At 36.6% G+C, this 22807-nt stretch overlaps 1 protein-coding gene across 1 annotated transcript in view; it reads left to right on the plus strand.

Moving 5' to 3' along the window:
* The first annotated feature begins 317 nt into the window (after positions 1 to 317).
* Positions 318 to 22807, plus strand: part of LOC108575032 (glucose dehydrogenase [FAD, quinone]) — a 34278-nt gene continuing 11788 nt past the window's right edge. The window contains exons 1-2 of the mRNA XM_017937729.1: positions 318 to 376; positions 16547 to 16716. Of these exons, the coding sequence (XP_017793218.1) occupies positions 16547 to 16716 (170 nt within the window). The 5' untranslated portion in view covers positions 318 to 376. The remainder of the gene's footprint in view (positions 377 to 16546; positions 16717 to 22807) is intronic.

Here is a 22807-nt window from a genome sequence, read left to right on the forward strand (position 1 = left end):
CATCCTAACCGAAATAAAAAATCATTTATATCGATGAGATGTGCGCGAAACACGGTACGAAAATTTTCAAGTACCCTCTGTCCCTCCTCTCCTTCTGAATTCTCTGCGAGGGAAACCGCGAGATGGTAACAGCCGCTCGAATGATTTCCATAAGCTGGTACCTGGCAGAAGGGAAGGCACGAAAGTGGTGGAAGTTGTCGAATATTACAACCGCGATGGAGAATGGTATCGGGCTAGTCTGCTGTTGATCGTGGCACCGTGAACCACGATCTTGTTTCGTCCGCGCGCACCGTGTACATAAACACGCCGAGGATCCTCGGTGTCGCAAGTGTGAAACGCAACTCGAAAGGATAATAGGGGCAACGATCTTCCAGAGGTGAGTCGTTTTATACGAATTCCATTCGAATGCCTGAGCAAACGAAAAAAAAAAAAAGAAAGATAAGAAACAGTCGATGGAAAGGATGAGAAACAGGATTCTGTTTTGCTGCTGACTTTATGGTGTCTGGTGAATATTACATTTCTGGGTAAATCCGAAGAGAGAACGGATTTCTTCGTGAAGTGTTTGGTATTTCTTTTTATTTTTCAGATTATTTACTTGGAGATTGTTGAAATTATTTTTCACTGATTTAGCTATTTCAAGCCTTTTTCGTTTATTTCGTTTAGGATTGTTGCGATTCTTTTTATTATATTTATTTCGACATTGCTGACATTGCTTTTCACTTAGTCAATTTTTCGTTTTATTTGTTTCGAGGCTATTTGAAGCCCTGTTCGTTTATTTTGCTTAGGACTGTTGCAATTCCTTTTATTATATTTATTTCGAGGTTATTTAAACTCTCTTCATTTCTTAGATTGTCATTTCGTTATGAGTTCTGAGCATTGAATTTTGTTTGTAAAATAGCAATTTACATAATAGTGTCGAATTTAACGGTGATTTTATTTTATCATAACTTGATAGATCGTGGTAAAGTTCACACAAGTAAAGTTAACAGAAATAGAATGTTATAATAGATATAAATAAAACATTTCAAATGATGGAAAGAATAGGAAGAATTAGCATATGAGTTAAAATGTAAATTTTAAGAGATGTAAATTATTCAGGGAAGAGGAAAGAGCTATAGCAATAAAAAAAAACAACTAAGGTGTACTAAAGAGGTCTTACAATACACTGTTGACTTGTAAAGAAGTGTGCAATGTTTGTTAAAGGAAGTCTGAAATTATGCGTGTTTGCTGTTGGAAAAATTTATCCCGATACGTATTCTATTCGCAGTGGTATACATATGTATATTCGATTGATCTGCTAATGTACGATAGTGATCAATGGGTTACAGTTAGGAAAAGTTCTCACTAGAGTAAACCATTCTTTTTTACACTATATTTCAATTTTAAATTTCAATTTTCACACTATATTTCAATTTTCTATCTTCGCACTATATTTCATATTCAACTTTCAATTTTCACACTATATTTCAATTTTCAATTTTCAGTATTAACACTATATTTCAATTTTCAACTTTCAGTTTTAACGCTATATTTCAATTTTCAATTTTCACACTATATTTCATTTTCAACTTTCAGTTTTAACGCTATATTTCAACTTTTCACAGTGTATTTAATTTTTAACTTTCAGTTTTAACGCTATATTTCAATTTTCAATTTTCACAGTATATTTCATTTTCAACTTTCAGTTTTCACACTATATTCCAATTTTCAATTTTCAGTTTTAACGCTATATTTCAATTTTCAACTTTCAGTTTTAACACTATATTTCAATTTTCAATTTTCACACTATATTTCATTTTCAACTTTCAGTATTAACACTATATTTCATTTTCAACCTTCAGTGTTAACGCTATATTTCAATTTTCAACTTTCAGTTTTAACGCTATATTTCAATTTTCAATTTTCACATTATATTTCATTTTCAACTTTCAGTTTTAACGCTATATTTCAACTTTTCACGCTATATTTCAATTTTCAGCTTCCAGTTTTAACACTATATTTCAATTTTCACAGTATATTTTATTTTCAACTTTCAGTTTTAACACTATATTTTAATTTTCACACTATACTTCAAATTTCAGTATTCCATATTTCATATAATAAGATTTATCGAATTAACGTCAAAAATACATTATACCACTATAGTTAAAAACAATCTACACATACCTGTGTATTTATTATTACGCGTTATCATCTCCGTTGAAAACCTTTTCGAATACATTCGTTCTATTGACCATTAAATAATTACCTACATACGATATAGCATATTGCTAAATATATTAAATCAATAAATATATACACAAAAATTTCTCTCACATAGTAGGTAAATTGTAAGAAAAATTCAATTCGAATGTTGGATAGAATGAAAACGAAAAAGAAGATTTATGAAATTGAATAATTATTAACAGACGATATAGCGTATTACTGAATTAATAAATATACGATATATACGCAAAAAATTTCTGCCACATGATACCTTGCAAAAATGAAACTTTCAATTCGAATCACGGTCGAAGTGAACTGCAAAATGGAAGATTTATGAAATTCTACGAAACGAGAGTCGAGTGAAAAGACTTCGTTAAGAAATTTCATTTTGTCGACGCCTGCGTCAGCCTGTGACGATTGTTCTTAGCGGAAGAACTCGGATAGGTTTTCCTTTAAAACGGAACGTCGCAAGACGCGTTAATTATAATCGCGAGTTCCGCTCTTTCACGTTTTTCGTTCAAACAATACCCTGTGCCGGTGAAGTAAAGTCGCGTGAATTGTATAACGACGAAAGGACATGACGAGAGGTGTAGTATATCTGATACAGGCCGTGATGAGATAATCAGTCGGAATGCGTAATCTGAAGTTTGAATCTAATTATCTATGCTATGTGAAACATCTATGTATGTCTAACGAAGAATAAAATCAGGATGAAATTACGTGTCTCGAATTGAGCAAATTGAACGAGCAACCCGAGAGAATATTCTGTGAAACGTGCATTTCGTTGCTTTTGTTCGGTTGAAAGTGTTTAGCCACTCCTTTGGACTTACATTCTTGAAAAATTAAAAAGAAAACGTGGAGAACTAGTAGCAAGTGTATTGATGTATTATTGTGAAAATTCTATGCTGAAATTAACAGAAATTATTTTTCGACTTGCTTCCTTTTTGTTCGAAACGTTTCAAGGAAACGTGGAAAGTAAAATTTCGGTATAAAGTAAATTAACGTGTTATCTAAAAATTCCATATTGAAGTGTGTATAAACATCGGTAGGTATTTAACAGAAGTTAATTGGATATCTCTAATTTCGCCCTAATTATTCGAAAATTGTTTGATAATTGAAATTTTCCGCCTTTCTCCTCCGGGAAAATGAAATGAAATTGTAACAGTGTAACTGAAAGTGGTTTGACATGAATTCTTACAATTCGCGTTGTATAATCTTGCTATATAACGTAACTTTTCAAATATGCAAAATAAGAAATATATATTTTTAGAACCGTCTAGAAATAAAAAGGAGTATATCACTTCAGGTCCCATTTCTTTACCCGTTTTCTAAAAATATACATTCGTGTTCGTATAAATAAATTTTACAAGTCAATTTGCAAAAAAATATTGACTTTCGAGCGTGAAGATTTTTCTACCGTTTCTTTTTTCGCGCCAAATTCTGACTTTCGAGTGTACGTTGCATCTGCAAGCACGTCTGATATTTTTATCATCAAGGATTCTCCCGGGGTGGCCAGTTAAAGAAAAACGTGCATTATTAAATCGTGACCTGGCCTGCGGCGAAGAGAAGATCGTTAAAATGTTCCACTCGTTCAATTTCCAAGAAACACAATCGAGTGGGAAAATTCGCGATTCACCGTGTGATAATTCGCTGCAATGCAAGATGAGCATTACAATTAGGCGTGCGCACATTTAACAGCTTTCCGTCATCAAATAACGCTACAATTAACGTGGCGTGTTTGCGTTATCGCGATATCTTCCTACGAAAATTACAAAAGCAACATTAAGCCCTGAATGCGCCGTAAATAGCGCAGAATTCCCTCGGACTCGTGTGAGTACATACGAATCTTACAAAGAAAACCGTGTTGAAACAGGTCAGTTGTGTCTCGAAAACGGGTTTGCAAGAAGGACTGATTCGAGAAAATCTATTGTGACAGGAATACCCGGTCAATGCGAGACTTAATTCGCAAATACTTGGAATTATATTTCGCAGAAATATTCAGATTTTTAAATTTGTAAATCTCGACATTTTTGGATTTTAAATTTTAATTTATACTTTCTTAGTAATTTCCAATTTCCACTTTTCTGATTAATGTGCGACGTGCAAAAGAAGGATCTCGAATTATATTTCGCAGAAATCTTCAGATTTTTAAATTTGTAAATCTCGACATTTTTGGATTTTAAATTTTAATTTATACTTTCTTAGTAATTTCCAATTTCCACTTTTCTGATTAATGTGCGACGTGCAAAAGAAGAATCTCGAATTATATTTCGCAGAAATCTTCAGATTTTTAAATTTGTAGATCTCAAAATTTTTGGATTTTAAATTTCAATTTCCACTTTCTTATTAATTTCCAATTTCCACTTTTCTGATTAATGTGAGACCTGTAAGAGAAGCCTTTTATAATTAACATTCAGCAGAAGTCTTCAAATTTTTAAGATTCAAAATTGTTGTCAATTATCATTTTGCTAAAGAAAAAACATTCATATTTGAAATGTTAAGTTTCAATGTCACGTTAACTTTATCTGAAATTTTATTTGCATAATTTATGATAGATGTACCAGAAGTCCTCTCAGACATGCTTGGTCCAAAGTGTGTAATTCGATGAAATTTGCTACTAAATGGCATAAGTCGTTCGTCGACGTTACACGTATACACGTACAGTGTGTAAAATATTCTACTAACTTTTATAAGCGTAAATAAAATTATATATTAGTAAAGTAAAAAGTGATGGTGAAATAATCACATAAAGTACAGTATTTACACTCGTGTTCATAAGTATTAGGTCACTTGCTGAATGTGAAGGATGCAGAATTCTACTATCTACTGAATTGTAAAATCTGCTGTATTCTAAATCTACGGAATTTTACTAAAATTTACTGAATTCCACAGACGTCTACTGGAATCTGTCCACTAAATTTTACTAAAATCTACTGAAATGTACAGAAACCTGTTGAAATCTGCTGAACAGTAGCAAAATTAACTAAAATCTACTGAATTCTGTTAGAATCTACTGTATTCTACTGAATTTCACTAGAATCTACTGAATTCTACAGAATTTCACTGAAATCAACGAAAATCTACTGAAATCTACTGAATTCTGCAAACATCTACTAAAATCTACTAAAATCAATTTCATGAACATGAATCAAGCCTCGCTATCATTAGAAGTTCACTATAAAATTATAATTACAAAATTATTAAAACCCTATTCATTCTAGAATCCCGAGGTATAACAAGTCCATACACATACTTTCCCAAATATACGACGCTAACTTTGGCAAAGTAATGTAACTTAAATCATACAATACCTTCTACCACGAATACAACAGGTGTCCCAATACCTACGAACTTAATCACTCGATAATTAATAGAACACGTACCTCAGAAATACTAAAAATTACACATAAATCCAACTCTTCCATTGTTGCTGAATAGATTAAGATCGAAAATTCCAACGATTTTTCTCTGCATATCTCGCGATTACGCCGTTTCAATATTGTCGACTTACGTCGCGGTATACCTTGGCATTAAGAATCACGGAATCATTCTACCTTTCCCTTGAAATATTCCCACCAGGTTCATCGTACTACTTGTCTTACATTCTCCCTCTCTCTCTCTCTCTGGCTGTGTGTCCTTAAAAATAACAGTCCTCTCTGGCTTTTTTTTTTTTTGCCTATTTTCCAAGAGGCATTAACGGACTCCGATTTGAGATAGAATTTTGTTAGAGATGAAGAAAAGAATATATAACGGTTCGTTTGAGTGATCGATCGAAGCTGGATGTTAAGTATCAGTTAGGATGTTTAGAATTGGTGATGTGTCACGGGATATCGTTATTCATAAATTATGTATGAATTTGTTACCGTTCGTGATACACTTATCTATAGATATACGAGTATGTTTATACACGTATGTATATTCGCGTTGACAGCTTGATATTGAAATGATAATTTTCGCTTTGGAAACTGTTCCTGGTAATAGAAACTACTTACTGACGTGGAAACGTCAGTCGTCTTGTCTTACTGATGGATGCCTTCGTGGCCTTAAAGGTAACGGATACTACGAATGTCAGATTGTTGATTCCAAATCGTTGAGAGATTGCCGAAGAAATATTGTGAAGTGACAAATATCAGTGGGGATTAAGGTAAAATTTTTGTTGAAATTGCGGAGTTTCTTCTTGTCATTTTTGAACATTTTATTAACGTCGACTTGCCGAGGCCCTAAGCTATACACAACCCAGAGGCCCCCTACTGTTTTAAATTACATCAGCTGGTCTCAGAAAATTTTAAAACATATACGCCTGTGGGTTCGTTGCTCCTCAAACCTCACACCAATCGTAAGCGTGAAATAGGTGTTGAACAAGATTTATTTTTGTCGCTACAGAGCTCGCTGGTAAATGTCTAGTTGACTCGCGTACAGGATTTCCTTTTGGTGTGCTGTCCTGGACTACCTACTTTGTCCTTTTTCGGGCGTCCTTTTATACGCCCTTTTCCTGTGCGCGGACCGTGGAGAGTGCCCTATCGGTACACGCTTCAGGTACCTAATTTGCTAATTATGCTCGCACCCTGTTGGTGCGTGTCGATGTTATTTTCTATTGGCGCGGGTCTAGTTACACGCTACACGCCTTTTTAATATATGAAAATGTATCGTGTTTTAATTTTTATTAAAAAAATAATAAAGGATGTGTTTACAAAATCACAGAAATAATTATATAATTGAAGGGTTTTGAAAACGACAAATAAGGCTCATAGAACAGAAAGTTTCGAATTAAAATAGGGAAATAAAAGGTAAAAGTTAAATTAATATAACAACATAATTGGTAGCATATAAACAGTTAAGCTTATTGGATAGATGCCCTTTGAAGTTAGCCGACATTTTGAAAACTCTCAAATAAATGCTTTTGAAAAAAAAAGAAGACAAAATATCTCAGTCACATTTACAATGCGCCAAAATTATTCCAATGTTATGTTTTCCCAATAAAATTACATTCGTTATACTTACATAATGCATGGCTCAATAGTTACCAATAATTGAATATTTTAATTAGTTGCATTATTAACGAATTAATTCTTGAAGGCAGTTTTAATTGGAACAACTTATAGTGAGAATAACGTTTATTTTAATAAAATGAAAAAAGTGAGAAAAATTGCTCCTATTATTAATATAAATATCAACGTATTTATTATCAATTGTTGAATTGATGAAATTTTTAATTAAAAGAGTAAAAAGAGTACAAAGATAACCAAAGTTTAGCAAGACAAAGGATCTCATATAATATTGTTTTTTATTATCACATTATATATTGTATTACACATTATGTTATATTTTATTAAACTGTGTTATATTATATTGTATATTATTGTCATGTCGCATATGGTGTATTATTTGATATTTCATATTATTTATTTTATACTACGTTAGATTACATTATATTTCAGAATTTATACACAATTAGGGAAAACCAAATAAGTTAGGATTAGGCAAAATGTATATACACTACCGGCCGAAAATTTGGAATCACCTGCCAATTTATATTAACATTGAATCTGCTACTAATTCTTTATTGATTTGAAATTGACGTTGTTGGATTATAAAGAGAAATGAGTATGTGTCTGTGTAATAGTAACGGCAAAAATAATCAACATACTGAGACAGATTAATATAAATATATATATAGAAATAACATAGTAACCATCTGTTTAGTATGGGTGACGCTGATACGTTTTTTTTTTCTCAGCGTCTTGTCTATGTTTTGTTTGATTGATTGCATAGCGACGTGCCTTCCTCGCGTATCAAAATAAAGAAGATTCATAATTAAAATAATATCTTTTAATTTATTACCATAATTCTAACAGACGTTGTGGAGATCAATAGCACTTTACCTCATTTCGACTGATTTGAATGATAAAAAGTTCGTTGAAAAATTATTAGAAATACTAACTTTTTGGGGGAATTTTTATGCAACTTGCAATGCACAGTGATTCCAAACATTTGGCCGGTAGTGTATAAAACGGAACTTGTTGTAATCCCAAAGGGAAAATAATAAATGTATACATACGCTACACCATTTAGGGATGATTCTATCAAAAGTTTGTCAAACACGTTGCTAGGACAAGGCATTCTCCAACTGGCGACAAAAAGCACACAAGCTATTATGTTTTACTATCCGCAGAGGTGATAGAAATAAATAGTCCTGGTGTTGCATAAATTTTGATTGACGTGCGCGCTATTTGCGCGACTGTCTCTTATGGCGAAGTGTAAAACGTTACAAGGCTCGGATAGTTAGAAGTTAGATAGCGATTTCGATTGCGTGACAGTCGTGTATGTGAGCAATAATTACCTGTAAAACGCAGCACGAGACCACGCGAACGACCGTAGACAATTTCTTTGAAACAAGCGGAACGTTGGCTGCCGGTTATTTACCTTTTAGTCGTGGTTTAAGAATCTCGAACTATCGAAAATTTGTTGAAAATTTTCTCTAATGAAATTATTGCAATATCGGTGTTTCTCGCGATTTAATTGATTTAAAAGAAATTTCTATTGTAAAATTCTCGCAGTATCGGTGTTTCTGGCGATTTAATCGATTTAAAAAGATTTCTGTGATAAATTTCTGGTAATGAAAAATTTTCTATAGTAAAATTCTCGCAGTATCGGTGTTTCTGACGATTGAATCGATTGCAATTAAAAAGTTAAACTTATCGCCATCTGGTAGATTGTTAATTTCTTCAAAATTTCTTTAATTAAAGATAAAAAGAACGTACACTTTAATAGTGGTAAATATTTGAGATTCTTGCCTAACTAATTACACTAAGGCAATGTTGATTACTTTAGAAGGTTACATTCCTGCGATAGGATTCTTGAGAAATGAACTTCCCATCGTTTGATTAATTGCAGACGGACGACTTAATATTAGCTGTTCATAAATTACGCTGTGAAAGAATTCTCGAAGAGGATATGCTTCTAATCGTTTGATGAATTGCGCCTAGGTAACTTCGTTTTGGCTGTTCATCATTTCCACTGTGGAAACACCTTAGAATATGAATATTCAATATGTCGATTATTAATCGTTTCATTTGTCACAGTCCAAGAACTTCATTTCAAATCTCATTTTTTTTATTTATGTCTGTGTTCCAAGTAACTTTGCGCGCTTTTTTTATCTACGTCACATGCGTAACAGACGTCGCTTGGATTGTTCGGCCGTACCGACGAGCCGAAAAATACATCGGTATTCCCGATAGAACAGCACCTCCAAAAAAAGCGGCATCCTGAGCTTTGAACGCACGCTGTGTCCAAGACTGGGTGAAGTTCCAAAATAAGGTGTAAGGCCTTCTTGCGGAACGGGGTACCGGACTGCTTGGTACGCGGCATGGCAAGGGGCGGATGCCTCTCCCCGCTGGGATTAGCGACCCAACCACCCTGAGCTTAGGCAGCCCGGTGAGCAAAATCGTGAGGGTGTGCTACTCTTTAGGAGTGCCAAAAAAGACCTCCTCCTCTCCTTCTCCCCAACATCTCCTCGTCCATCCTAACCATTACCTTCCCTCATAATCCTTCGCCTGTAACAGGGTCAGAGCGCAGTACTTGCGTGTGCTACTGAGTCCGCCTTCTCGTGGTTCCCCGTGGATGCGGTGGCAGTCGACGTCGGGGTATTTGCTCGATTTGACTGGCAACGTAACGAAAGGGCTCATCCGCTGAAAACGCTCAGCGGCGTGGCTGGATTTTTCCATCGCCCGATCTTGGGGCGGTGTCTAGCTAGTTGTGTAGATTTTCTGCTGAACGGAGGTATAAGACAAGTGTCTGAGGAACCCCAAAAGTCCTTTTCAGGCCGGCAAACACTGTATGTTACTATTACACAGACACATACTCATTTCTCCTTATAATCCAACATTGTCAAAGTGATGCAAATCGACGTATCTTGAAAGGATAACAGAGACATTCGCAAAAATTTTTATTGTAAGATTACAATTTAGCCTTAACATTATTTTCAAGTGTTCACTCAACGATGACAAATTCAAAATTTTCCCTGAATGTAAATGAAGTTCAGTCTGTGCAATACAGTAATGTCTCCACAAGTGTCAGTCCGCAAGCAACCTAAACCTGACACTTGTAGAGTCAGGGTCTACGTTTTCGAGCCTCGCGCCCACCTTTGTAGTTTGCCGAACGTAGACAAGGACAGCGAATAAAAGATAAGGATGAAACGTGAGTCGAGGCAACCAAGCGATTTAAATACCAACTTTTTTAATTTTACAAATTATATCGTGTTTGATTTTATTTTCATCAGAAATATAATTCAATATTCTTTCTTAATATTCTTCTTAATATTCTTTCTTAAAATTTCTTCAATATTCTTTAAATGAATGGAACATCTTTCAATGACTTTGTTTATAGAAGTGAAATACCTTTGAATAGTGTCGATTAAAAGTATATAAAACTTTCAGACTGTATTCCTTTTAAATAGTCATTTGAGGGAACGAAACACCTTTAAATAATGTACTCTCGAGGCCTGGAACTCCTTTAAATAGTATTCCTCGAAGCAATGGAATACCTGTAAATAGTGTTCCTTGAATGACAGACAATTTTGGACAGTCTTCTTTGAAAGGACAGAACACCTTTAAATAGTGTTTCTTGAAGGAACAAAGCACTTTTAACTAACATCCTTGCAAAACTGGAACATCTCTAAATATTATAATATTCCATCCAAACTGGCTGACACTTGTAGAGACATTATACTGTAATTCGTTTCTAAATCTCCATTGTGTTTCATACATGTGCAACGTCATAACAGATGCAATTATTTTTCGAATCAGCAAAATTACGCAACAATTGAAAGGTAACAGGTGCAAAACGTTTTCATGGAAATCGCATTATTCGAGCTCAAAGGAACAATGCGATTATTTAATACGATTTTACAAGTATTACGACACTACAGTTGCCTGAACCACGCATTATTTGCAGCGAGGATTTTTTTCTCTGTCGCAGGAATCAGCGAAGAAAGTGTGGGATGCTTCCTCGTCTCAGTTTCCACGATTCTGTGCATTTATACGATGTAAATTGTAATAGATCCTGATATAATTCTGTCTCGCGACGATCAACCCGGTATGAATGAACTTTCTGCCGGGAAAACGGATTTAACGCTCGAAGTTTATTACATAATTTTGCGAAGAAAGTGTCTCCTTGCGGGAAATAAAGTTAAACAGGTCGTTCGTACAACTTACACTTGGAGCATTCGGATTCGAGCAAGAATATACAGCGTATTCTCTCACGAGTTAGCAACAATTTACCAATCGAATCAACAGGTGGTTCTTTCGGCAATTTTGTAATACACGGAATAATTAATACGATTTGTTAACAAATGAACCATTCTTTTTCCTAAATATTTTTTAATATCCTTCGTTTAAATTTGTAGTGTCGTTTTTTATTATTTATGCGAGTAAAAATTCATTTTCAGTTCACGTTCGTGATACACTGCTCGCGAAAAAAAATTGCAACATCTGAAAAACGCTAATCTGAAATTTGCATACTGTGTATTGAGAGGGAAAAATCATGAAAATTTGGTTAAAAAAGAGTAGAAAGACACATGTGATTTCCGGATTTGTGCAATCGCAATTTCTAGGTGTTGCAATTTTTTTGGCCAGCAGTGTACATAAATTTAGTAATGAAGAGGTTCTTGAAATTACACTTTACCTCTGTGCAATTTAAATCTCCCCAACTTAACAATCTTAGATTAAATTAAAAAGTAGTTTACTATCTAGCAGAATTTATAGAAAATTGCTATTGACCCCCGCAGCACATTCAAGGAGATTGTGTTCAATCATAGTCAGACAAGTGGTATATACCAAACTCTTGGAAGAATTCAAACCACTGTATCTCTGTTTCTAATTGAGATAGCGACAAAAGCCAAACGGCGTTTTACTCGTTAGATGAAGACGAATCCAACGCGCCCCTCAAATTATTTTCTATACTTTCTCTGAATTTTTCGTGACAACGCTCCACCGCAGAAAACTTATATCCGCCCACGTTCACCTTAACAGGTTAACTGCCACGTTGGTCACCTGTGACCAGAGATTGTTTCCACGGAATAATTCAACTAAAAATTTCGAACACCATAGCTAACTAGACATTATTTTGAATTAAAAAAACTTTGGAAGTGACGTGGTGCAGATGATTACTCGCAAAGTGGGTAACAAAAATATATTTATTTAAACGTAATGCTTAAACTAATTTCAAATGTAAGCTATATGATGAGCGTGCAGAGGTCTACGACAAAAGGCCTCGTGCCTGTTTCGGGGCTCCCTTAAGTAGCCCCTTTTCCCTGGGAAAGTCGAGGCAATACTCTTGTCCTCGAGGACGAAGAAACTCGGAAAACCATCTCTCGATTCTTCGCCTCGAGGGCCAAGAGTCGCCAGGCCTGAGTGCGTGGCGATCGCCACAAAACAAATAATAAAGCATAATATAACACTATGCTCAGAGTAACGAAAATTTTCTTCTGGTCCCCTGAGCAAAACATGTAAATTTGGCGTGACAGTCAGCGCGTTAAACAAATTTATTTGAACTACAAAAGGACGAGTGTCGATCACTCACTTTGGCGCGAAAATTTAAAAAAATTCAAGAATTCAAGTAAACCACTTTGGCCTGCGAGCCGCAAGGTCGAAATTGAATAAAAATGAGAAAGTAAAGATCAACGTGAACACGTGTACAGTGTTAGAAACGTCCACAGTTGCTGTTAACTGCCATACGCGAAGCGCGGGCGTAGCATTCTGATAAGGAGGCCATTCTCGGTCGAGGACGCGAAATTCATTCCTGCCGGGTTTCGACATAAGCGTGGCGAGTGTATTTGCGATCGAGACACGCCGCGCGGTGCAATTAGCCTGTTGCACGCTGGAAGTCTGGCAGGGCGTCGGGGCAAAAAGCCAGGGAAACCGGCAAAAAGAGAAGCTGCAGAGCCGCGTGGCTTTCGTAATCTAGTCAGGGAGGACGTTGGTTCTCGGTCAGTGAACGTAACGGTGTTGAAGGTGTGTACACACTGGCAGTGCCCTTTTACAAACGGCGGCGAACTGTATTGATCAAGCCAATGGATCAACCGGACGGATCGATGGTGACGGTGTCGGGAATTTTCCTCCGGGATCTCGGACATTATCATATCTAATTGAAATGTTCGCCGGATAAAAGTCGACGCAATATGTAACTGTCGTTAATTCGACGTGTTGTCGATCACCGGCCGCAGGTTGATCGAGAGGATCGGTTATAACGGGTGTTCAATCTAACGTGACACTAGGGAGAAGTTTTGGAAGGTGAAACTGGGTTCTTTCGAACCGTTCCTTGGACGGAATGAAATTTGGACAATTTTCTTATCCGTAGGCGTTTAGAGTGGAGCGTTATTTATTGCGAGATTAATATCGAAAAGGATCCATATTGAAAAGGTGTACGTGCAGAAAATAAAGCTGGAAAGTTGCAAATGATACCACAAGTTCAGTATTTCCTTCTCGAATCGATCATTTTTGGGGATTAATCATTGTCGAATATATGTGCTATTCATTTCAACTTACGTTAGTATTATTTCAAATTTTATATTCTAGAAAGCGAAACTTCGGTTGGAAAAATTGCATTCTCCGTTTTGCCTGTACAAACGTTCTCGCGAAGAATCACACTTTCTCCTCTAGAATTGTCATTTTATAGGACACCCTGTGCACCGATGGTTGATGACATTCGGTAGAAGTAGGAATTTCCAGTGTACTGTTGATGCGTACGGATTGCGCAAGTGTTTATGATTTATTCAGTAATCGTGACGAAACGCCTGAATTTTAGCTATGCACTCGTAGAAAATTGTACTAATTAGTTGTTAAGTAATGAATTTAAATTACGTTGCTATCAGCTTGTAGTTACTGGTGAAATTTGCGAAATTGATAAGAATTTGTGATTAGACATTTCGCTCGTGCTCGTTAATGTAGTATTTAGTAATTTAACTGTCTTCTCTTTATTAGTGTATTCGTACACGTTCATCAGCAGAAACATTCTGTTTCATGATACGTAAAACTAGTTCTTATTGCTTCAAACTTTCCTTAAGACTTCTTGTAATATTCGTAAATAAAGCTATCATTAAACAATGATAAAAGGTTTTCTCTAATGGACATTCGTCGTCCCAAAGTATACTTCAAAATTTGAAAATCAATTGGTAGAATGTGCTTCAGAATAATAATAAGGTCCAATGTCTCTGCACTTATTTCCGAAGCAGCATCTTTTATTCCCCTTCGATCCTGTTTCCATTCTTCCAGCATCTTCTTTTATTCCGTTTCTTTTTTTGCCCCGTTCGATTGCACAGTGTCGATATTCTCCAACTTTCTACGGCATTCCCAATTCCGCCTCCTCTCCTCTAAAACCTGATCCCATCTCCGCCGATTACCGTAATATCCAGCTACATAACTCGCATAATACCGACAAAAACCCAACTGCAAATTCCTCGCAACATCGCGTCTCGCTATCCTCGGCTCCGCTTCATTGATCTCTCCGCAGAAGAAAAATTGACGAAACAATGAAATCTCCGTTTTAAGAAGAGCATCTGACAGCTAGGATTACGGTTCACCGCTAGAGCGGAGAGTAACGTGTTCGATAATAGCGTTTTGAAGAAGGAGAGACGCGAAGACGTAACGCTGTTGCAGGACTCGTTAGTCGAAGTCCTGCGTTCTAGTCTGTTAGAAAGCACGACTCGATTGGTCGGCTCTCGTCGAGGAGGAATCGTTGTCTGTCGAATGTTAAGAATAGAGGAATAAGTGGAGGAGGATTGGCATCCTCGTCGTGGATTCTCCGCGTCGATCGTGATTGCGCGACTACGTGACCCGACTCGCTTTCCTTCGTATCGACTCATAGAAACGTGGTAAATTGTTTAATCGGGGTAATTGGACGAAGTGTCTGGCCGGTGGTTTGTAGGATTAGAGTGATTTAGGGAGGTGTTACATCTGGGTGGACGTGGACAGGTTTTTCAGTGGAATTTTCGGATCGATGGGGAGGAATTTCTGTTGTGATTGTATGTTAATATTGGGTTGGTGCATTCGAAACGTGCATACACTGTGTTTCTTCGGGAAAGGATAATTTACATTTTCAGCAACGATCGACTAGTTTCGTTGTTCCAAATTTGTGAAAATTAGTCTTTGAATGAAAAAATTCTTCAAGTTTCTCCATTTCGAGTTTGTTGAAAAATTGCTCGGGTGCTCGAAGAAATGGTAGTTTTTTGGGGAGAGGTCGAAGGAATAGACGAGGATGTGGCAAAATTTCGTATTCTATTTCCCAACGATTAACTAGCTTCGTTATTCGAGAAGAGAGATGGAAGAGGACTGGGCCAAAGAAAGGTGCGATAGCGAAGTTAAAATGTAATAAGGACAGGGAGAAGATAGAAATCAAGGTAGGATGATAAAAATAAATAAATAAAGATAATTAGTGTAATATAATAGAAGTTAAGATTAGTAAGGTAAGGTAGATGTAAAATATTGTAAATAGCTGGAAGTCATAGTAAATAAAAAAAAAAAATAAACTAGCTTCGTTATTCCAAATTTATGAAAATTGTTAGACTTTGAGTGAAAAAATTCTTCAAATTTCTCCATTTCGAGTCAATTTGTTGAGAAATTGTTCAGGTGTTCGAAGAAATGGTAGTTTTTTGGGGGAGAGGTCGAATGAGTAGGTTCTCTCGTTTTTCCTGCAATAACACTTTGCAGGTAAATGGTAAAAATAGGAAGAGTCGTATTTTAGACGGGATATTTGAATTTTGGATAGAACGTTCGTTGATAGTTGGGCAAATGTGAAGTGATGTCGTTGAAACTTGGGAAAACTGCGTATAGATTGGAGATAGAGAAAATCAGTATAAAAACATAGTCCAGATAAAAACGTTGCAACGATTGACAGAGTAGATATTGCAGTTGTTACGTTTACTCATATCGATGATTGTGAATTCGTCTAGTGTTCTCCAAACTCGATACTGATGAATTCCCCCACGATACGCCGAATGAATCCAATCTCCGCTGAAATTGAACAATCTCGACGCCCATGTCACGGTACGCTAGCACGTATTCTGGCTCCTGCACCGTTGTTTATAGCAGAAAACTATTTCAGACACTTCGATGACAATTTTGTACCTTTTTTTGTCATCAGACTTTGCATATGGAAATATCACAAATTTAACGTACAGTGAAAGTAAAGAGTATTCGTAGACCCTATAAAACGGAATAACTTTTTTAAAATTGGGCCAAACGATTTGAGTTTTTTTGAAAAGTTAGAAGGATTAGTGCCACCATCAACCTTTACTATCCTTCAACGTCGTTGCTTCTCGCAACTAACGTCTTGATTAATGTTTCAGATGAGCTGTAACTGTCCATTAACCCCTTCAACTGGACCGACTCTAGCGTCGACATGCGGTGGTTCATCCTTCATGCTCTTCATGGGCCTTCTAGAAGTGTTTCTCCGTAGCCAGTGCGACCTCGAGGATCCGTGCAACAGGCCTCTACCACCTTCTAGCGTTAATTCCAGGTGACGTAGATGAAACTTGTCCTTGGCCATTTTTAAGTCACGATTCTAATGAATCAGGAATTAGTTATGAGGAATCAATTATAATCGCTATGTATATACCCACGTAAAAGGTACTGTTTCGGTACACGATCAGTCATTTTGACTATTTGAAGAGGAGGCGAAAAAGTGGGACGTGAAAATTGCTCTTCGATCACTGATAATGTCGATTCGAAGCTAAAGTTAAGGAAAGTTACTTCGAAACAAGCTTCTCTGACTTACTCAAAGTTAATTCCAAATAAGCTTCTTCGACTTAAGCAAAGTTAATTCCAAATAAGCTTCTTTGTTTCATTAAAGTGCCTTTATTTCAAATTTAGCAATACTTCTTTCGAATTTCTTATCGAATTAGCGATACCTCTTTTCCGAATTTTTTGGACACCGAAAGGCGAAAACTAAAAATCGCGTGAAAATCACTTTGAAAAAGTGAAAAGTGTATATTGCCAGAAAACTTAATTTTCTGTGACATTTTTGCGCAGAGTGCACTCTATTCTAATACCTTATTTCGCAAAATACACACTATATCCTCCTCTCCCTGCAGCCCTAAGTCTGCTAAAAATAAAAATAGACACCAGAAATAAACGAGTCTACTACTCTCGTGAATCAACAAATATGCAAAGTTCGAAAGAAATTGAAGGCGGGTAATTTCGTAAGGTTACTGAATGAACTCTTTTCTTGATCACGCAGGGTCCACATCGTGGACTGGTCCTCCGTGCGGAGAATTAACGTTCGAATAGGGAGCACACACCGACAGGCTCGTCGTGAGGTTTGAATTTAGAGAGGTTAATGAATATAAAATCGATCATCGTATCCCGGCTGTCCATTTTCATTTTGTTTCGTGACATTTTCGAGAGCAGCTCCGGTACCTTGTTTGGCTCGCATGCAAATACAGGCGGATTTGTATTTCATTTTCTACGCCCGGTTTCGCCTCGCATCTCTTTGTCAATTTTAAACTGATATCTGTTTGCACGGATGTGGTCTTCAATTGGATCGTATTCATACCCCGCGTATACATATTTACGTTGTTGAATTACATTTATGGAGTTGACATCGTTCCGCGGAGATTTTTCGAAACAGGTTGCGCTGCTGGGGAAAAGTTTCGTTCGAAATAATAAACGGGGAGCGTTGTGCAACGCGATTTCATGTGTAATTTATTTTAATTTATTTGAAGAATTTTCATATTAGAATATCACCGACGGTTTTATTCCGATCGCGATTACATTTTACTCGATATTGCTACATTATATCAATATTAACGAAACTGGTCGGTGTTTCTTCGTATAAGGAAAAACAGCAGAATCGTGTGCGGAAAAATATCACAGTATAGTACTAACTATCGTCATTCAACGATATAAGAAAAAAAAAAAAACTGTCCAAACTGAAATTAACATCATCAGACTGAATCGTTACTTCTTTTTATGTTATTCAATATTAGCTCCAGTACTTTTTTGTTCTTCTAATAAATTATTTTTTCTCAGCTCTAGTTTGATATTCTAGTTTCATTAGTTAACTAATTCTGTGATTTTTATTTTTAGGTGAATTTCTTCCTAATTTCTGAATATCGACGTTGCAATAATACAGATTTAGGCCTTTCGAGGATGTAATGTATTCATGTATATTTCTATTTCCACTGAGTTAGTTCGTTCATAAATTATTCGTTTCATTGGAAATAGAAATATACGGGAATATATTCTTGAAAAGTGTAAATCCGTATTATTGCGCGTGTCGATATTCAGAAATTAACAGAAATTGACGTTAACGACAAACTTCACCGCTGCATTAATATTACATACACTATCGTGTATAAATACCTGCATTCAGAAACATAAGAAATTTTGTTTAAAAACTATTTCCTTGTCATAGTAAGTCCTTATACTTCACCAGTGCATTAATATTACAGTAAATTCTCTACAAGTGTCAGTCAGTTTGGATTCTACAAGTGTCAGTATAGATGGTCCTACGTCTAGGCTGCGTCATTGCTGCGCCTATGTTATCTCGCTCGCTGTCAGTCAGTCGTGTAACGCTACACCACTCGGTTTCTTTTACGAGATTTCATCGACAATTCATAATAGAAAAAAGTCGTGTAACGCTACACCATTCGGTTTCTTTTACGAGATTTCACGGCTCGACAATTCATAATAGAAAAATATAATTTCTTTAATTTACTTTTTTTCATCTGGAATTTCTTTTAACATGTTGGTGAGATTTTTCTGATGGAAATAATATCAAACACGACATAATTTGAACAACATTTACTTATTGAGTAATTAATTTAATGTCGGCCTACCTCCACGTAAAAAAAAATGTAGGGCCGATTCTACAAGTGTCAGTCAAATGTAGGGCCGATTCTACAAGTGTCAGTCAAATGTAGGGCCGATTCTACAAGTGTCAGTCAAAAAAATTTCGGGATAAAAAAACGTAAAATTAAAAAAGTTGGTATTTAAATCGCTTGGTTGCCTCGACTCACGTTTCATCCTTATCTTTTATTCGCTGTCCTTGTCTACGTTCGGCAAACTACAAAGGCGGGCGCGAGGCTCGAAAACGTATTCCCTGACTCTACAAGTGTCAGGTTCCTTGCGGACTGACACTTGTGGAGAATTTACTGTATATGCAATCTCACTATAAGTATCTGCATTGAAAAACCTGATAAATTTTTTTTTTAATTATTTCCTTTTCATAGTAAGTCCACTTTATAGTTCATCACTACATTAATATTATGTACACTATTACTATGAGAGTCTGCATTCAAAAATCTAAGAAATTTTTTTGAAGATCCATTTCCTCCATGTAACATTATAACAAGTTGGTCCTTAAAACAGTTCTTCCTAAGAAACGCATAATTCATATAACAAAAGTCCACAATAGAGGACATCAGAAGCTTCCATATATCCACAATTTCAGGATATTCATAACTTCCACTCCGCTCTCTCTTCCCTCTGACATCGTCATTTTTTCCCACCAAACTTCCGCATATGCCCCATAAATCCTTCCTGTTCCCTGTACGCTACCGCTCCGTTTCATTAGACTTCCAACGAGGCAGCAGAGCAAATCGTAGGAGAATCCGGAAGAATCTTGACGAGCATCGAACCAGTGAAATTATTCGAACATAGGGAGAGAGAGAGGATCCTGAACAATTTCACGGATCGGTTGAACGACACCGACGAACAAGTCGGTTCTTAATTGTCGCGGATACGGTTCACGTAACGCCTTAGAAACTCGTCCGTTGTCTCTGTCTCTCGGAAGCGAGCATCCATGCATGCCTATCCGTGAAATTCACTCCTGTATATACGTGCATGTGTGTGTATGCGTGCGTGTATCCACGTGTAATGGCCCGGCACCATTGTTCTGATGATTCTCCCACGTTGCATCACGCCTAGCCCCGTGGATCTGCGCTTGCACTTATGCCGGATGTAGACTGAGGCAACGACCAGCTTCGACTATTAGATCTTCCGTGCCACCTTAGACAGCCGTGAATCCGTGGCATGAGTTATGGGTAATTGGGTGAAATTGAAAGTGCTCCGTCAGGAACCAGGCTTTCGGTTAGGTGTGAAAGGTGGGGTTGACGGTGTGTCTGCCAGCTTTTCGTAGAGACATCGAGGTGTGACAGGGAGAGATTAGGCGTGGAGGATTAGGAGAATGGAAGAAGCGTGACGGAGAAGAGTGTTTAGGTTGGAGGTTGCGTGGATGGAAGTTGAGCGATGCTGTTTTCGAATTGATTTGGAAGTACGTGTACATTGATATACCGTAAGTGGGATTTATAGGGATAAATTATGCATTCGTACTGTCCATCCATTATACATGGAGTTCGGTAATAATTGGTGGAAAATTTAGGAAGAGATTCTACAAGTCGAAATAAGACGAAAATCGAGGATGATAAAATTGCATTTGAGGCTTCGTTCTTTAGTTATTGATAGTTGAAAATTGGGTAAAATGTGCCTGGGACCCTGCAACTTTTCCTACACCAGCGAATGTAGGGCAGCGTAAGACACAAAGGGCAAAAATTATGAGAAAGGAAAATGTAACGTGATATTCGATAACTCTGAAGCATTATTTCTGAAAATTGAACTTCTGATTTTTTTTTTTTTAAGAAAATAATTATTATTACCTAACCTACACTCAACTTCGATATAATTTCACGAGGACCGTTCAAAAATTCCATAAAGTCGATAAAAAAGTGCATTTCAATATAAAAATTCCTCCTACTCAAAGCGCAAACACATTTTACCCACAACTGAACTTCATTCTTCCAAAAATCTCCAAATCTAAACGCCACAATTTCGAACCGAGAATTAAACAAACTTCGCTCCCACGTAGGTACATTTTTACTTCTCCACTCGCGATGTAACTTCAGAAGCTACGCGAAAATTCTTTTCAATCCCGTACGAGTACCCGGGGAATAATTTCACACCCTTCGAAACCAACTACTTATTCCCAAAGACCGAGTGTATGTGGTAATCCGCCGGATCGGTTATATCATCGGCCAAAGAACGATTTCATAATTTCGATTTAAATACTCCTGTTACGCACGCTCGATTCCCTCGGTGTCCGCAACTGTTCGCCAAGTCATTATTACCTCTCCGCGATCCGTACAAAACACGCACACCATTAACACTATCCGTACACGAAATCATCATGTAGTACGAGTATTGTTTCATTGAACTTCTTTTGCGTCACTGCTGCGTGTTGCTCAGTATACAGGATATGCAGTAACGGCTAGGGATGAACCGTCATTAACCGATTTCTCGGGAGATACACTGTTTTCATCGGTTCATATGCATTTAATTAGCTCGTTTTCGCGTTTCTCATGCGTGCCGTCTGTTACACAACACTCCAGTTCTGTGCATAATTCGACACGGAGTGACACGACTCGACGCAACGGTCTCCTTCTTTTTTTTTTTTCTTTTTTCACTTCGATCGCCGCGCGTCGCGTCATGGATCGCTAATTGGAGGCTGACGAAACAGCATTGCTGATAATTAGAGGTGATTAATGGAGATATCGATAGAGTAATTTCTCTATCGATGCACGATTTGTGAAACTGTGTTCAACGTACGATTAATTCCTTCGTTCTGTTACTGGATCGAGTGTATCCTATATCGGGGCCGATATTCACGGGGACAGTTTGATTTGTTAGAATTTGTAGAGACTTAGGAGAAAGCGAGAAGAAATGTCTCTCCTGTGGAAAAGTTTGGTTGAGCAAGAAAGCGAAGTCAGCGTGGAGAAATGAATAATGGCTCGTGAATTTTATGTTTTACGACTGGTGTGGTTGGGAAAAAAAAAATGAAAAGGATGGGTTGAGAAGCGAGAGTGAAGTAACGAGTAAGAAATGGGGCTTCGTAGACGTCAATCTCTTACATAAATGGGTTAAAACTGCCTCGTGATTGATTAACATTGTTACAAAGATTATGGCGATGTAGCCTGTGGACAATGAGTGTTAATATTGTCGAAGTATTATTCCAGTAGAATGAAAGTAACTTTGGAACGTGTTATAATGATTAAGAAACATTTTTATATCGTCGAATTTTGTTATAAAGAATTACAGTATCGCAGGAATGAAAAATTTGCAGAAAGATGCTTGTAAAAGTGAATATTGTAAAGAATTTAATTTAGAGCCCTAAAAAACGAAAGAAAAATTTGCAGAAATATTTATAGAAAAAAGGGGAGAAAAATATTTGCAGAAGTATTGATAAAAGTAAATATTGCAACGAATTGAATTTAGGAGGTTAAAGAAATTTTGCAAAAATAAATTACAGTAAACAAAATTTTGTGGTACTATTAATGTATTCAATTATGTTTCTTAAGTCTGTAAAATTTCGTATTAGACTGTCTCGTATTGTCTAGATGTCTGTATCCATTGTTAGAAAGGTCCAGACACCTGATAAGAAGCGAAGGCTTTGTGAAACATTCACAAGCACAGTCGAAAACTAGTTTCACGGGGAAAAAAAAGTTTCTCTACAGTTTAAGTAACTGGTTCTGAAAACGATCTTATTTCCAATGACATTCAAATTTCAGATCGAACCAGCTTGAGTCACGGAGAAAATAGTTGAAAATCAATTGTAA

Source organism: Habropoda laboriosa, unplaced genomic scaffold, assembly GCF_001263275.1.
Source record: "Habropoda laboriosa isolate 0110345459 unplaced genomic scaffold, ASM126327v1 scaffold204, whole genome shotgun sequence".
Lineage (NCBI taxonomy): Eukaryota > Metazoa > Arthropoda > Insecta > Hymenoptera > Apidae > Habropoda > Habropoda laboriosa.